Raw genomic sequence first — 17,325 nt, 5'->3', positions numbered from 1 at the left:
GACACTCGTCTGCAGTCCAAATTCAGTCTCATTCAAAAAACGTCGTCGCTGCGACACAAATCTGACGGCGACGGAGGGCCACAGGGTCCAGTGGTTGCACCTGGGGGGTCTGGCGTCAAGTCCGCGTTTGGGGAAAGACTAACGTTACGTAGCGGCGACGAAGAGATGGACTGCTCCTTATTCTCCTTCTCCTTGTAATCCACCTGGTCTGGCGGCGACAGAGGGGTAGACTGCTCCTGCTCCTTGTCCTTCTGGTATTCCACACGGTCTGGCGGCATCGGAAGGGTAGACTGCTCCTTCTCTTCCTCCTGGTCATCCTTGCAGGTAAGCATGGGGACCCTGACTGGTCTGCGCCTACGCAGCCCCATACGCAACAAGCTGCGATGCACCGTGTGTTCAGACACCTTTCTATCAGAACCAGCATTAACCTTTTCTGCTATTTGACCTACAGTAGCTCGTTTGTTGGATTGGACCACACGGGCCAGCCTTCGCTCCCCGCGTGCATCAATGAGCCTTGGCCGCCCGTGACCCTGTCGCCGGTTCACCGCTTTTCCTTCCTTGGACCACTTTTGATAGGTACTGACCACTGCAGAACGGGAACACCCCGCAAGAGCTGCGGTTTTGGAGATGCTCTGACCCAGTCGTCTAGCCATCACTATTTGGCCCTTGTCAAAGTCGCTCAAATCCTTACGCTTGCCCATTTTATTCGCTTCCAACACATGAACTTTTAGGAGAAAATTGTCACTATAGTCGCAAGTCCCTCCTTTTCCGCTTCCGCCGCATGGAACCTGCTGCGTTCCAGTCACAGTTGAATGTCGGAATGTCGGACTTTCAACCTCAAGAGTTCCAGGAACACGACGCGATTTCCTTTTTCACGTGTGCAAACCCTTAGCAGTGCCCTTGGTGTTAACTGGTTTTTGAAGAACTCGAAGGGGTTACTATTTACTAGTATGTATTATTTTCATTAAATACAGGCAGATGTATTTTATGTTGCCTTTTAGTAGATGGTTTACCATTTACAATATGCACTTCCATGGGTGCTGCTATTGTTGTGTGACTTCAGACAGCTGCCTCTTTATGAAGTGGGGGTAGGCTAGCAGCTGTTGCTAGTGTAGGTTCTCCGACTTTGAGTGGCGTTTGTTTTGATTTTTTACTAGTTGTAGTTGGAAATCAGTTTTTTTCCGAGTTGCCTGGAACGCAGCATGTAAGGGCCGGTGTCACACCGGGCCTAGGCTATCCCACTCACTGACAGGTGCCATGGTAACGAGATAATCAGTGTTATTATCCACTTCAGTTCTTTGAATACATTTCTGTAACCTCTAAGAAAATCAGATGTGGATACATTAGTTTCCCTATACCACCTAAACCTAAAGTAGTACATTTTAAACAATGAATGATATTTATCCCTGCATTTATCCCTCCCCCAGAAAATCTGGAGAATTAAACACTTAATTTCCAGCATTCTGGAAAAAAATTCTGCACCAAGTTATGGTGGAAATGTCTTTATTTATAGGCTTTAAAGGGAAACACAAAATTCAGGTGGCAGGTGACAGTGGAATATAATGCAGTAATCAGCAGCGTGTTGGGTTTTTTTTTGGCTTTAGTTAATCTTTTTTGCCAATACACTTATTTATTTCCATATTTCATATATGTATTTTAATTTTTTAAAATTTAATTTTCACCTTTTCATTTTCTTACAGTTTATTTTTTGTATCTGCACTTGTTATTTGCACTTTGTTTATATTTGCTCAGTCCTACAATGTACTTGGAAGTTACTATGCTTGGTAAATTTGCATTCTGTAAAAATGTATTACGAAACACAGGAAACTTTTAGTTCCTTTCCGGTTTCCTATTTCTCAACCACTTGAGGGCGACATCGACAGGAATACACTGGGGCAACAGGTTTTATTCATGTAACATACAGTGGTGATGCACATGACAAATATGGAGTGGGTTGTTTATAATTTATTTGTGAACAAATACCTAAGATTTAAACTCACACTGTAACAAACATGTAAATGTACCATTTAAGTGTTACAAAGTGAAGACAACCGGTGCTTTTGACTACTAATCTCTGTCTATGTGAGAGGAAAATTTGCTTACATTTCATGACATCAGAACTAGTTTGGAAGTTAATAATGACCCAATATGCAGCTTACACTCAGTGCACACTGAGAATGGACTTTTAAGCAAAGCAGAATACATCTTTATGTCCAGCTGTCAGCAGATAAACATCTGAAACAAACAATATTTTGATTCTAAACGAGGTATTTTATTTTATTATATCTTTTAGCCTAGTATGTGTTTTCTGTCTTCACAGATCAACACGTAAGACTGTAGGCTATTAAAAAAAGTTTCCATAAAATACACACATTTAAGTAAAATGAAATGAGTTATTTTGTAAACATTTTTATACATGACGGAATAAATGCATCACCTGATCTGCTGTGAATCATCCTTTGTGAGTACAAATGTCAATAACATCTGGGGACAGAGGCGGCACGTATAACGTCCTGCAATATTTTTCATCCAGCGTAGACGTAAGAGGAAAACAACGCCGAGGGCAAATTTGCTTCGGATGCTCGCTCATTGGTCCAGAAATATGGAATCAGATGACGTAGTAGTTCCGGGTTTCTAAGTCCTGAGAAAAGGTTACTTTCGGGCATTTCTCGGGTAGAGGAAGAGGCACGACTGACCGGGTTTTTCGCAGCTGAAGGTAAGAATGCCTAAAGCCTGCCAGATAAGCAGTATATCAGTCTCTGGCTGGCCACTCTAATCTCATTACTTTCTTTATCCGTTTGTAGGTTTATGTTAGGTTTAATTTAATGTGGGCAGTGTTGAGCTGAAATTCAGCTATATGCTCAGCAGCTAACGTTACTCAACTTAGCGACGGTTGTAACATCAACAACGTGCGGCTGTGTTGCATCTTTTGTCATAATTTCGTCTGCCATTCCCGCTCCTCACCCGTTGTCAGATAACCGCCATATCCCGCATGTATTAGGTGGTTAATTCACAGGTCGTCTTATCTTATCTGAAGATAGACAATTCTGATAAATTCACATTTTCAGGTTCATGTAAGTGTAACGTTATCTTTTTATAGTTTTAAGACATTTTTGAACATTAAGTCTAGAAAGTAGAAACACATTGAATAGGGTATTTTCTGGTATATAATCGTGATTTACATGGGTGTGGGGATAGATCTGGCTCATGGATGTGGGGGATTAGGGTTGTATTTGCAATATCCGTCCAAAATGGGTACGTTAACATTATGTTACCATGGAAATGACTCCAGCATATGTGATGAGTGTATCTGGACTACTGTACCCGCCGTCATCAGATCTGAAACATCAAAGTTGGGTTTATCACAAACGTCAAACATCAGATGCTGCCTTCATAAAGACACTTGTATGCCTGACTGTTGGCCTTGCTCCAGGCAAACCGATGATTTGCAAGTGAAATTGTTTAATTTTTTTCCGTTAAGTCAGGTCCCACAGACCAAAAACAAATTATATCTGAAGTCACGCAACAACGTTTTCATAGCTGCTTTAATAACTGGAAGGGAGAGGCTGCTACCTATGCTGTTATTACACAAGAATGCTTTACCCAAGGAAGTCCTGGCGTACATGTGTGACGTAGATCTATGATTCACTGAAATGTGAATCACACTGTGTAAAATGAGGCCTTAACATAAGTACACTAGACTGACTTTTTATTTATCATAAATTGGATAATGTAGATGAATAGATACATAGTCATGTTACAACCCATATAAAAAAAGTTGCTTTTTATAAACAAATGTTGTGCAAGTCATATCTTTCTATATCTGTTTTATGATGTGAAAGTAGGGCCCACGTGACAGCTGTAATCTACAATTACCACATTACACAGTGTTCAGTGGCAGTTCTTTTCTTGTTTTGTACAGGAAAAGCAATAAAAACATTTAGTTTGGTCATTGGTTTAGTTTGGTCATTGGTTTAGTTTGGTCATTAGCAAGCTTCGCTTGCCCTGGATTGGCCTTTCACTGACCACTGAGTGGGGTGAGCTTCAAGAGTACTGTCATTGGTTGTCCGCTGCTTGATCCTCTTCAGCATAACTCCCAGGGCTGCGGTCATTGGACAGGGGCCAGTTTGTTCAGATGGGCCATGTATTGCTTCATCGTTCCGTGACCTCTCAAATAACCTGTCCTTTATTGTTTAAAGGCAGACGGGTGTGTGCATTACAAGGTAGGGATTCGCTGTTGAGACATACCGTCCTAGTAGGTCTCCTATATACCTGAGCATTGAAAGCTGACAGGCATACAGAGCAAGATGAAGGTGAGTCAGATGAGTACTGTTGCACAGTCCTCCTGGGTGTAACAGGAGGTAATCAAAGGATTGATTTAAATGACTTTCAGTTACAGGTGGTAGGTTTAGTCAGTAGCTGACTTCTTTTATTCTCAAACCATTGGTTAGTCAGGGTCATTATTTTTGTGTGCCATTGTCAAATCAACTTCCTCTTCCAGACAGCGGTTGGCATGCTTTAAAATGATACATTATTTCACATGTGTTTGATAGATAAACTTTTCCTGATCCTATTTTTTGTTTTATTCCAACTTAAGGTGTAACGCTTTGGAGACAGTGGACCAAATATTTTCATACTGCAGTTGCGAGATTTGTAAAAATTATCTACTCTACTTTTCGCTTTATGAGACTTCCCATCCAACACAATTTTCCACTACACACCTGAAACACCATTGGGACAAGCAACTAGTCTGACTACCACTCCTGCTCAGTTCCCTTCAACACTTACTCCACCAAAGAACAGTATGGGTCTCCAGTCAGACTCTGCCCTCCAATCTATCCTCCTCTTTCCACTCCACCTTATGGTATGGCTGTACTCTGTCCTGTCCTTCCTGCCCTGGTACTACATCACTGGTGCCGGGCAAAGGAAAGCTCTGTCCAAGCGGATAAAGGCCCGTTCCACTTCAGGCTGTGCAGAGGGACCATACCGCTCCGTGGATCATTTCGATTCCCTGGCCAGAGAGGACTTCCCAGGCAAGGACACACTGGATAAGCTGTTCGATCATGCTGTGCAGCGCTTTGGACCAGCGCAATGTCTCGGCACCCGAGATATACTGAGCGAAGATAATGAGATTCAACCCAGTGGTAAAGTATTTAAAAAGGTAAGGATTGCCATTATTATAAAATTTTTGGGGGGGAGAAGGATGCTTGTGAGGACAAACATGTCTGATGTTGCAACTGACTCTTTCTCCTGCTAGCTGATCCTGGGGGAGTATAGATGGTTATCCTACAATGAGTTGGACTCTATAGTCAGTCAGTTTGGCAGTGGATTGGCAGCGCTGGGGCAGCAGCCCAAAAGCAGCATTGCAATCTTCTGTGAAACCAGAGCAGAGTGGATGATCACTGCCCAGGCATGCTTTAGGCACAATTTCCCATGTAAGTACATTATAGTATACAAGATGTTAAGTTGTGAATAACAGATGTGTGTGTATTAATGTAATGCTGTTTTTATGTTTTGTCATCATCACAGTGGTGACATTCTATGCCACACTGGGAGAGGATGCAATTGCATTTGGACTGAACGAGACTGGAGTTACACATCTAGTTACCAGTGCGGAACTGCTTGAGACTAAACTGAAAGTGAGTGAATCCCTTACAGAACACAATTACAACTGCTCCCTTTGACTTCAAGAGAAGTAATGAGGAATCTATGGTCATGGAACATCTCGTCTGCCTATTTAAGTAGCCATAATAATAATCATGAGATGATCATTTGAGACTAAATAATTTGGATTGGCATTGGAACCCAGAAAGATATAGTATCCTAGATGAATGAACGCATTATCTGTTGCTGTGTTTTTAAGTGGGAAATCTTACATTTATTCTTTTAGCTGTCGCTTATCCAAAGCAACTTACAATTGCTATACATATCAGAGGTCACACGCCTCTGGAGCAACTAGGGGTTAAGTGTCTTGCTCAGGGACACAATGGTGGATGGGTCACAGTGGGGGATTGAACCCCGGTCTCTCACATCAAAGGCATGTGTCTCTTATCCATTGCGCCATCACCACATAGTACAGTCTGGCACTAAATGAATGGTGTTCAGTCTAGTTGCATTTTTAAGTTGGTGTAGCTTCCTCTATAAAGACAGATCAACTTCATTACCGCTGTTGTTTCCAACATTTTCACTTGCCAAACCATTTTTAGATTAGGCAGAACAAAATGAGGACTCTCTGGACAGATGAGTGTGAGAATGGTTAGGAAAACAAAGCTGGGAGAAATAGCCAATGTCTCACATGGGCTTTGTGCATAGATTTGATTCCAATCTTTGCATTTCCCCTGAATCCATACTCAAAACAAGAAACAAGATCAAAAGGAAATTAACCAAAGAATGTAACAATTAATATGAATATGATAACATTTCAAAGAGACGTTTTAGATTCCTAACATATTTCAACATATATTTATGTTTATAATTGTGATTTATTTTTTTATTTACTAGGTCAAGCTGCTGACCATTATAAAGATTGTCAGTAAATATGGAGCTAGAAAGCCTTCTTAAAAGGAAATCACTGATTGCGCATCCTGTTGTGATGGCAGCGTTGTCCTCTCTTTCTGTGCAGATTGTGCTTCCACAGATCCCAAATCTGAAGCACGTGATCTACGTAGACCAGAAGAAAGTGACCACAGAAGGCTACCCAGCAGGACTGTCCATCCACAGCATGCAGGCCGTGCAAGACCTGGGCGCGCTGCCTGAGAATAGTGTGTATTTCTCTGACTCGCCTTGGTTGTGCTTCTTTGTCAAATGCAGGAGTGGAAAAACCTCACCTCATACAGTGCTGGACAATAACTGTTTTGTTTGTCTTGCAGTGGGGAGGGCTATTGTGAAGCCCCAGCCATCTGATCTGGCTATGGTGATGTACACCAGTGGCTCTACAGGCAGACCCAAAGGAGTCATGATTGTCCACAGTAACCTAATTGCAGGAATGACAGGCCAGTGTGAACGCATCCCTGGACTCGGGTGAGTTTCAGTATTAGTAAATAAATATGATTTAGTATAACATAATGTCCACAGCAGGGTTTCTTTTACCATTTTCCAGCCAGGGTTTAACTTACCCCAGCTTCACAGCTCTGCGCAAAATATCACATCTCTCCAGTGTTCCTTTGTCTATTTCAACTAACACAACACTGGCTTAGAAAAGTAGATAACTGTAGAAATTCCCATATAAAATAATGCTGGAGCATGTTTCCAGGAGCAAAATAATCACCACTCTCCAGCTGTGTAGAGGTGTAAGGAGGTGGATGGTACATTTTTGAGACTGCGCTATCTATATTACAAACAATGAACGATGGAACCACCAAAAGTGTAAAGAAACTGCCGGCCCTAACCTTGACTTTCCCTCTCTGTGGTCTGGCAGGACTAAAGATACTTACATAGCCTATCTGCCCCTGGCTCATGTTCTGGAAATGACAGCTGAAATCTCCTGTGTCACATATGGCTGTCGGATCGGCTACTCATCCCCCCAGACACTGTCAGACCAGGTAATACCCAGCACCAACACCAGGTTGTGTTTTATCTGTCAATGTGTATGCTATATTTCTTCATACCATCCCAGGGTGTGGTTACTATTACTTGTCCACATTATTGCCATTAGCTTAATCATTGTTGCTGTCTAATGTTATCAGTTTTTTTCTGTGTCCTTTTAGTCCACCAAGATAAAGAAAGGAAGTAAGGGAGACTGCTCTGTGCTCAGACCCACCCTGATGGCAGCTGTGCCAGTAAGAATCCTGCTTTATATTCTGCCCTCTGTCTGGAACTCACCCCTCTGTTCTCCTTCTCTCTGGCTTTCCCCCTCTTTCTGTTTGCTCAGTTATACATTCTTTTTTTTTTTTAACCTGCTCGTAGTGAAATGTATAAATTAATCCTATGTTTTCTCCTTACAAGGAAATTATGGATCGCATCAACAAGAATGTGATGAGCAAAGTGCAGGAAATGGGTTTCATTCAGAAGAAGCTGTTTACACTGGGCTACAAATATAAACTAGAGCAGATCAAGAGGGGCTATGACGCACCACTCTGCAATGCGTAAGAAACCACCATGTCTCCTCCTGTGACTGTACAAATGTGGTTGTGTTGTATCAACTTGAAATCAAACACTCTTTAATCTTTCTTTGCAGCCTGTTGTTCCAGAAAGTGAAGAAATTGTTGGGGGGACGGGTGAGGATGATGATGTCTGGAGGAGCCCCCCTGTCCGCAGACACTCAGAGATTTATGAATGTGTGTTTCTGTTGCCCAGTGGGCCAGGGCTATGGCCTCACTGAAACCTGTGGAGCGGGCACCATCACAGAGGGTAAGATGAGATTTAAAGTGCAGAGTAGGAAGAGAGTGTAAAGATGAAAATGAATAACTGTGTGAAATAATATCTTATTATACAGTTGCGGACATCAGCACAGGCCGTGTTGGGGCTCCTCTTCTGTGCTGTGAGATCAAACTCAGGGACTGGGCTGAAGGTAGGTCTGAAAACATGTGTATACTTACAGGATGAGAGGTCTTTTTTTAATTACAGGGTAACTTGCACCTTTTCTCAGGTGGCTACACTAGTAAAGACAAGCCAAACCCAAGAGGGGAGATCCTGATTGGTGGTCCCAATGTAACCATGGGTTACTACGGGAATGATAACAACGACCAAGACTTTTTTGTGGATGAGAACGGTCAGAGATGGTTCTGCACCGGAGACGTGGGAGAGATTTACCCAGATGGCTGTCTACAAATAGTTGGTGTGTATATAATTGTTCTCCTTTAGGCCCATGGCTGTCCTCTGAAGGTGTTTGTAAAAGGCACACTATTTATACTAATTCAGTGTGGTTGTAACTTCTGACAGGCAGACTGTTTTGATGACAGAGCACTGTTCTGAACAGATTTTTAAATTCTCATTTAGACCGCAAGAAAGATTTGGTCAAACTGCAGGCCGGAGAGTATGTGTCTCTCGGTAAAGTGGAGTCTGCCCTGAAAAACTGCGCTCTCATAGATAACATCTGTGCCTATGCTAACAGGTGAGTAAGCCGCCTTCATTTACTTAATGAAGTCACAGAAAATGTGATTTTGGGAGTCACATTTCTTCCATTTCTTTGTGTAGGAATACACGGATGTACCATGCAAAGCATTCAAAGTTACTGAAAACCTAAAAATCACTGTTGATGATTTTTCGCACAGGAGTCCAATGCCTGGATTGTAAGGGCAACTGTTAGATGCAAATAAAATCAACAACTAGAAACCTAAAGGTTAGGAATTACCTGAGATCCTTCCTCACAGATTTTTCCAGAGTTAACCAGATGAACTTGATCAGTGTCTTAGGTTGGGTATGAGGTTTACAATGCCTTTCAGAATCTCTAAATGCCTTCTACAGAGCACAGAAAGCTCGGGAAGAGGAATTATGCTGTCTTTCCATAGGTCAGTTGACATGTTTACAACTGAGACATATTCATTTATGTTCTATTATTCTATTCTATTGTTCTATTATTATTACACTGATTATTCATTATTCCTAACTTCATGAATTAATTTTAGATGTCGCACCTCTGTGTGATAAATGTCAGCTGAAGCCACTCTTTTACATTGTTGTGCACTCTCCCCCAAACTACAGTGTTTCTAGATATTTTTGGTGTAATATCAAACATGCTTATAAGCACTTTACAAACAGAACAAACCTTTATGATATTGGAAGTTTCTGAGAATATACATTTTAATCAGTGTCAACAAAAGTTAATCTCTCATGGACTTATTGCAGCTAAACATCTCTTTCTCAGCGTGGAAACCAGCTGGGGTGCATACAGTGAAGCAGTGGCAACCTAACAAGTTCCACCTAACCAAATGAAAAGTTTGTGCTGAACCCTGACAGAGTATTAATAAACAGTTCCATTCAACAACCGCAAAAATGACTAAACAAGCTCTGCATTGCACTTTGTGATCTGGGAAAACAACAAGCTGTTAGTGCACTCACTGTCAAACAGAACAGAGTTGAGAACTCACCTCGTGTCAACTTAAATTAGACTAAATCACACATCAAAGGTAACATCCAGGTGGAGCAGTGTTCCCAGTGTTCCCTATCCGATAACTAACCTAACTGGTTTAAATCATGTGAACCAGGAAATAAAGATAATAAAACGTAGGTAAAGAAGCAGCAGATACACAGTTAACAGCTACATATTCCTCGCATTTAAGTTTCCTTTCCTTTAGACTTGAGTTTTTGCTTTTATTTGGAAAGTGCCTATGCAAATGTAAATGCTCCGTATTTGTATAGCGCCTTTCTAGTCTTTTCGACTCAAAACGCTTTTACACTACATCTGCATTCACCATTCATTCATTCAACAGAAACTAACATTCACACACATTCATACACTGGCGGAACAGACACCAGGGGTTCAGTATCTTGCCCAAGGATACTTCGACATGCAGCCTGGAGGAGCCGGTGATTGAACCACCGACCTTCCGATTAACGGGCTACCCGCCTCGTACAATATTAAACATAAATGTTACCATTTGATGTATTTTTAAAGCTAATTTTTATCTGCAGTCCCTTGGCAGGTCACAGTTAAAACATCCACACAGTGATAGAACATCACTAAACAAACTAGACAAACAGAACACACCTATTTGCACTTCTGATGTTACTGTATTTGTAAAAAGCACATTACTGTTATAGGCTATAGCCTAATTAGGGCCTGAGCATGAAACATGTGAGGACCCTATTGAAATTGTAAAGATTATTACTGTTCTCCCAAATGAATCGCACTTTTGACGGCCTAAAGGTGCTCAAAAACTCACAAAACTTTGCGCACACGTCAGGTGTGGCAAAAAACGTATTTTAAGGGTCTCGCACATAGGCATGGCAAAATGGCTCTATAGCGCCACCTGTAAAGTTGGAAAAAATTTGCCCCCGCGCCTATTTCAACCTACATGCAAGCAATTTTCTGGGGACATCTATCATATCAAGACACACAAAAAAGCCTCAAGAACCCATACCCTAAACTCAACAGGAACTCAGCCTTTTTGAATTGAAAGTGATTTTTTTTTAACCTCTTTTTCACCATTTCCAGGGTGTGTACTTTAACGAACTCGTCCTACAGATTTAGTCCGATTGACTTCAAATTTCTGCTGTGCCTTCTAAAGGCATTGACGATGAAAAGTTCTGCTATCTGTGAGTTTTCAACGATGGGCATGTCCGTGGCGTGGCGTCAAAGATCAACTCTTCGCCATGACACAGGAAGCTGTTGTAACTTCAGTGTACATGCTCACATCTGAACAAAACTTTACGTGCTTGATAACTGTCCCACCCCGAAGACATCCACACGCCAATATTAATTTATATTCATAGCGCCAAGTGCTAAGGGGACACAGGAAGTGACGTATAACACCTTCATGCGGCGTCCAAAGCGAGTAGGAAATTTACAGCCGCACCGGCAGAGCTCCACAATATGTAACGCGGCCGCCTCACACCTCGACGCGAGGGCCGGCCCAACACTGCTTGCAGCTTTAATTATAACTTGAATTACCATCAGCTAAATTTACTGCACTATATTAATGTATAGTGTTTTTGAATTGTACACGGTACAGTAATTTTGTAGCGCGTTGAATATAGCTGTACTGTATTTTAAAAGTAAGTAAAAAAACAAACAAACAAACAAACCAGTAAATGGCGAAGCTGTCCATCTTATGACTTTATATTCAACAAATATACAAATGTCAATGAGATGGTAATCTGGGGAAATAAAGAAAAACATTCAATTTTAACCATCCGCTTGCAGTCAGTATCACCCCAACAGACGTGTTCAAGAGGTTTCCACTGTATTGTAAATCCTCCCACTGTCAAAAAAGAAATGGGAGAAAGTTTTCCTACCAAAAGGAAAAAGAAATGTTGCATTTTGATTCACAACAAAATCTTTTTCATGAATTTCAACTACAAAACATGACATGAGAGGTTTTCCCAAGGTCATGATAGGGTCATTTGCAGAGCTAAAGTAAGGCAAAGGTACAGCCTGTGACTCTAAATCAGTAAGTTAAACTCTGTCTGTTTGGTTGACCAGACTGACAAGACTGTTGCCTTGATAAGTCCGAACTCTGTGGTCTATCTCCTAGGCAGCCCAAGGTCAATATTAGCCCTTTGTTTCTGATTTCAGAAAGTAACCGTCTTCATCAATAAGGGTTGACCAGCTCACAAGAATTTCCTTCACACATATTAACTGACATTTCATCTGCATTCATCTTTCACTTCAGCTGACACTTCAAACCCTTTCAGGTCTCAGGTCTTCACAGCTTAAAAAAACCAAAACCTCTTAAGCCCCTAGTCGAATAGTTAAGTCTAACACCTCTACTGTTCATACAACGTTTACTCCAACTGCTTTCATTGCTGACTCTTATGCTGACCCTTGAACTGTTATTTAATTCTTTCTGGGCTTTCACTTCAAGTGAACGTATCCCCTTCTCTTCAAATGATGCTTCATCTGCTTGAGCTTATGCTGAATGTACAACTCCTTTGAGCACTTTCAGTGATGCAACTTACTCAGCGCTTGCAATTAAATCAATACTTCAGCTTCATTCAGTGCTTAGACTTGAACTGAAACTTGAACTACTATCTCAGCTTTAAGTTTTGTATTTTAAATGCCACATCAGCCATGACTTCAGTGAATTATTTCAGCTAGTTTAAATACTGTAACACATTTTTAGCAGTGAGCAGCAGCACGCACTCAATCAACCTTGTTTCTAATCTTGGCAGTAACCAGAACTACGTGATCAGCTTTGTGGTTCCCAACCAGAAAAAGTTGACAGAACTGGCCAAACAGAGAGGTATTGTAGGAACATGGGAGGAGATCTGCACTCACCCCGACATGGAAAGAGAGGTTCTGAAGGCGATCAAGGAGGTTGCTGCCAACAGTAAGAGTTGACCATGTTTTTCATGATATTCTACCCTTATCTCCACTTATACTGTACATGTTCTCTCTATACGTCGTGTATCAATATTATAGTACCAAAGAGCAAATTATTCTTTGTACTATACTGTGGTAAATATGGCTGAGCATCACAGTTCTGTGTCTCTTCAATTTCCATCCATAAAGTTAAACTCCAGCGATTTGAGATACCAGTGAAGGTGCATTTGAGTCCAGAGCCGTGGACCCCCGAGACAGGTCTCGTCACCGACGCGTTCAAGCTGAAGAGGAAAGAGCTGAAGAACCACTATCTCCACCACATAGAGAGAATGTATGGGGGCAAATAACTCCGACGATTTCACCCAAGAGTCCCGATTATCACCATAACCACTGTTTGTACCTGTAAATAATCTTCCCGGTACCCAGTTGTATTTTTATGCTGTTTATGTACCACGGGCATCCAAACGAAAATGTCTTGAATATGAAACATTCATTTATGAACATTGAAAAGCTGTAACTGTAGATAGTTGTAACTGCTGGTCCATGTGTGCTGCTTTTTATTCTTGTGTGTAGAAGCTTTGATTGTCAATTACACTCAAGTGGCCACTCTTAGTCCAAGAAATGGATCTGAGACCATTACAGTACTTAACTGCCTTCCACTTAAATCTGTTGGAACTCTGTCCGCCATATGTCGCAGATGCTTTGTTGTTACTGCCATTTTAAACAATAGCAACTGTAATCGCCATCGTGTTACATGCCTTCAGTCTGCAGTGTAGTCAAGCATAAGTAAGTGGCACCTAGATAATAACAAAATACTTTATTTTGTGTTATTGAAATGGCTCAAGTGCCGTGTGAAGTTTACTTTAGGAAAAATATCCCCACCCACTAACAGGGATCATAGAGAAAAAAAGTGATCATGTCTGCTTATCCACAATTGTTTTCTGACCAATGTTTTATTTATGCATTTGTTATTGTGTCAATTTATTCAGAAAGTAAGACCAAAATGACTCAGGAAGATAAGCAAATGTTTTAATATATGGAACTGTCAAAATTATTGTGGGCACCTTATTTATTTATAAGCAAGTATGCTTGACAACTAAATTGCTTGTTAGCATTAGCTAGTAAGAGCTGGCATATTGTAATACCGTGCGTATTTTACCTCAGTTAACAGGTTAATGAACAATTTGGTATCAGAAGGCTATCTAAAGTGCAGTCTGTTCATTTCAAGTTTGTTCTTTGTATTTTTTGAAGTGTTGTGTTGATGGATTTGTATCATGAATAAGAAGGCAGACGTTGACAGTCACTTAACGGTTTGGCGATCCTATTTGTATTTATTACTCCACCATTGTGGTCACATGCCTTGTTCAACAGTTTAAGAATAAACCTCTTTTTGTATTTGGTGTTGCACGACATTTTTGATTTTATTACAAAAACAAATTAACAAACGGCAGGTTGATTTTCAAGATCATCAATAAGTGTCCATACATTTCAGGGCGGAAAGCTGAGAAGAGGTAAACCTCAGCTGTTCCAGTCTTGGAATCGGAAACAGTCACTAGCAATCTTCCAAACAGGCTGGTCATTGTTAGGTGAAGCCTGAGCGGTTAAAAGAAAATTCTGGTTAAAGAAACGCTGCTTGTTCCCTTCAAACTTTACTGTCCCACCAGTCACCACGAGCAGTGCAGTCTGGCCTTGGGTTGCTTGTTCTGTGAATTAAGAATGGGTAATTGGTGCAAGATTAGTTATTTTGCATTGTTCTGCTTCACATTAAGACAATTCTCTACTCTGGGAAACACATTTGAGAATCACCAATAGCACTTGGATGTGTTTTGAGTTTGTGCCACTAACCGTGAACTGGCTGACAATCCAGCGTGTGAACTTGGAACTCGCTTGAAGGCAGCGACTCAAAAAACTCGCCCAGAGCATCCTGTCCCGACACCGCATTCCCATTCCACACCAAGGTCGCCTTGTCCAGGTAGAGCCGGGTCAAGTTCTGAGACATAGGAAACAAGAACACAATTTAAGGACCCCTTAAATTTGTTATGTGTTTTACAATTGAAACCTATTGCCTTGTAAGCAAACTATGTAAAGTTATTGACAACGATGTAACTTAGCTAAGCTATCATGAACACATCTTTGGATATTTTGGACTGCAGTTTATTATTATTATTGGCTGATATTTTACGCCAATGCTGATTTATCTGTGAACCTAAACTCTGTTGGTAATATTAACCAAGCCGATGTATGGGGTCAGGCTTCAGTGTGCTCACACAAGTTGTTTACAATAACTAGAGGACTGATGTTTTCCAAATCAGAGAACAAACCCACCACTCACCCTCCTTTTCTTATCCATGCAGTCATAATAAATGTTGACGAATTCTTCTGAATATCTGCATGACTGGTCGGCATGAGTCCTGAAGTCCTAGTGAGACAGTCATTTATCAAATGTTTATCACGATTAATCAGATCATTAATACCACTAACGTCAACTTAGTAGAGGCGACTTTTTATTGTAAAAGACGCGCATTGAAAAGTAATTTCGCTACGTGAGCTAGCAAACATGCGGTTAAGCTAGCTGGTTGATTTCAACGTAAAGGTGTAGCGAAAGTTTCAAACTTACCAGCGTGCTTGCCATCAGTACAGCTATATGGATCACAACAACAATGAATGGTAGAATATTATGTCAAGCATCACTTTAGGCGACTATTCTTCTTCTTCTTCTTCATTTAGCAGCCAGCGCAGCCATTTTGCCAATTGTATTACTTCCTCCGGTCACCAGCGGTACTACCAAAATAAAATATTATTCTGTTAAAAGCAATATCGGCCCCTGCGCGATTACAGACCTCTGGTATCTTCTATGTGTTCAGTCAGTGAATCAAATAGAATAACTAAATTAATTAAATTATTAATAAAAACGGTATGGAAATGGCGATGGGCCCATGTAACAGGAAAGAGAACGATAAGAACATAATAGAGCGCATTTTGGAGGCAATATTATAGTTGTACTGAAGGAGATGTAGGCCTATAGAAGTCAGATGTCTGTGGCATGATCAGAAGAAATGATAAACTGCCATTGACGAAGAGTGGGAATAAAATGGCTCCAGAAACTTAGAAAAGGCTGAACACAAACATTTAGCAACAGTAAGAGACATTCGGTCAGTATGGAAACAAGCAATAATAGTGCCTGTTCCAAACCAGGAGAACAAACCAGAACAAATCAGGCTACTTTTTTATAGTAATTAAGAGTATAATTGGGTTAAGGACTTTTCATTTGACAGGAAAAGTTGGCTAGGTGCAGAATACTCCGGTGTATATGGTGGATGAACTCTTGGTGTATGTAGTCTGTTGTTATTCAACATAATTGATATCTTCGCTTAGGATGTACAAAGTGCAGGAAAATCTTTGTATGCAAATGATGGGGCTCTGAGGATAAGTGATGACAATGAGAAGATAAGACAATCTAATGTCAATAAGAAAATACAAGCTGCAATAGTTGAAAAGGAAAAATGGGCAAGTGAATGGGGATTCAAGTAGTAAAATCACAAGTCATTTGTTTCTCAAGACGGCATAAAATCTCACCCATCTTGTATGAATAACCCCTTTAGCACAAATAAAAGATAATTGATTTCTTGGGGTTTGGTTTAACAAAAAAACTCACATGGAATATTCATGTGGATAAAGTTAAGAACAAATGTAAAATGGCCATCAATATACTTACTTCTTTGTCAGGGAAGGAGTTAGGGGTAAGAAGAGGTCTACAAAATATAAACAGGGCAGTGCGCACTGATCTGTCTTTGACTGTGGGTGTATAGCAGCAGAATCAAACCTCAAAAAGTTCCACGCTCAGGGCCTGAATATGTATGAATATGTTTCATTCAAAACATCTCCAGTATCAGCGCCAGGGGCAAAGTGAAGTGGCTATACTCATCCTGTCAAAAGTGTTTTAGCAGACTGCTGGGAATATAAAGGAATACTTTTCACAAGTTTTGGGTGGATTGGTGATGCAAAAGCAGAACACATAGGATTACAGTAATTACAGTACAGTCCCACAGTTTCAATTTTATCAATTCCGTCCTGGGTAATTCCCATGCCAAGTGTAGACTTCAACATACTGGCCAAACAAACACTCTTAATTAGGCCTATGCAGGTCCTACAACATCCATTAATGCAAAGATGATGCTAAGATTTTAGGACACAATCAGTATATGGCAGGAATATTGGAAAACATGTTGGTGATGAAACAAAGGGAAGAAAATATCATCACCTTGGTCATTCAGGTCTCAACCATATTATTGACAAGCACCCAATCGTGAAAATGCACACCAGAAACAGTCAAACATGTGCTACTTCATTGTAAAAAATTGTCAAGGGAAATCACCTTCTTCAGTCACTATTGGTTATTCATA

General features: G+C 40.8%; 2 protein-coding genes across 6 annotated transcripts; one reads left to right on the top strand and one right to left on the bottom strand.

Moving 5' to 3' along the window:
• Positions 1 to 2,565: 2,565 nt before the first annotated feature.
• Positions 2,566 to 14,317, top strand: acsl4a (acyl-CoA synthetase long chain family member 4a). Of its 5 annotated transcripts, XR_005441993.1 has the most exons (16): positions 2,566 to 2,716; positions 4,598 to 5,161; positions 5,258 to 5,435; positions 5,530 to 5,639; positions 6,623 to 6,761; positions 6,870 to 7,020; positions 7,418 to 7,541; positions 7,707 to 7,778; positions 7,945 to 8,084; positions 8,177 to 8,349; positions 8,435 to 8,509; positions 8,588 to 8,776; positions 8,938 to 9,052; positions 9,213 to 9,280; positions 9,406 to 9,449; positions 12,772 to 12,908. XR_005441993.1 is itself a non-coding variant. In XM_038699899.1 (15 exons), exons 2-15 carry the CDS (start codon positions 4,805 to 4,807, stop codon positions 13,267 to 13,269), a joined length of 2,139 nt encoding a protein of 712 aa, XP_038555827.1. In that variant the 5' UTR covers positions 2,566 to 2,716; positions 4,598 to 4,804; the 3' UTR covers positions 13,270 to 14,317. The 5 variants fall into 5 exon arrangements, 2 of the variants coding, with proteins under 2 accessions (XP_038555827.1, XP_038555828.1); XR_005441992.1 differs by having other exon boundaries at positions 9,213 to 9,449; XR_005441991.1 differs by having other exon boundaries at positions 9,136 to 9,449.
• nxt2 (nuclear transport factor 2-like export factor 2) lies at positions 14,229 to 15,698 on the bottom strand. The gene is made up of 4 exons (XM_038699901.1): positions 15,540 to 15,698; positions 15,255 to 15,341; positions 14,768 to 14,912; positions 14,229 to 14,625 (listed from the first exon to the last, which is right to left on the bottom strand). Exons 1-4 carry the CDS (start codon positions 15,552 to 15,554, stop codon positions 14,441 to 14,443), a joined length of 432 nt encoding a protein of 143 aa, XP_038555829.1. The 5' UTR covers positions 15,555 to 15,698; the 3' UTR covers positions 14,229 to 14,440.
• Between the last annotated feature and the right edge of the window lie 1,627 nt (positions 15,699 to 17,325).

This window comes from Micropterus salmoides, unplaced genomic scaffold (assembly GCF_014851395.1).
Source record: "Micropterus salmoides isolate LMB-PRFRI ecotype aquatic unplaced genomic scaffold, ASM1485139v1 Ms_hic_scaffold_5, whole genome shotgun sequence".
In the NCBI taxonomy this organism is placed as follows: Eukaryota; Metazoa; Chordata; class Actinopteri; order Centrarchiformes; family Centrarchidae; genus Micropterus; species Micropterus salmoides.
Note: the sequence above shows the minus strand (reverse complement) of the source record. Positions and strands in the feature narration are given on the sequence as shown.

Coding starts and splice junctions, on each gene's coding strand:
- acsl4a (XM_038699899.1), top strand. CDS start 4,805: ATGGGTCTCCAGTCAGACTCTGCCCTCCAATCTATCCTCCTCTTTCCA. Junction 5,436..5,529: donor CTTTAGGCACAATTTCCCAT/GTAAGTACATTA, acceptor TCATCATCACAG/TGGTGACATTCTATGCCACA. Junction 9,053..12,771: donor ATCTGTGCCTATGCTAACAG/GTGAGTAAGCCG, acceptor TAATCTTGGCAG/TAACCAGAACTACGTGATCA.
- nxt2 (XM_038699901.1), bottom strand. Junction 14,913..15,254: donor GCATGGATAAGAAAAGGAGG/GTGAGTGGTGGG, acceptor CCTATGTCTCAG/AACTTGACCCGGCTCTACCT. Junction 14,626..14,767: donor GGATTGTCAGCCAGTTCACG/GTTAGTGGCACA, acceptor CTTAATTCACAG/AACAAGCAACCCAAGGCCAG.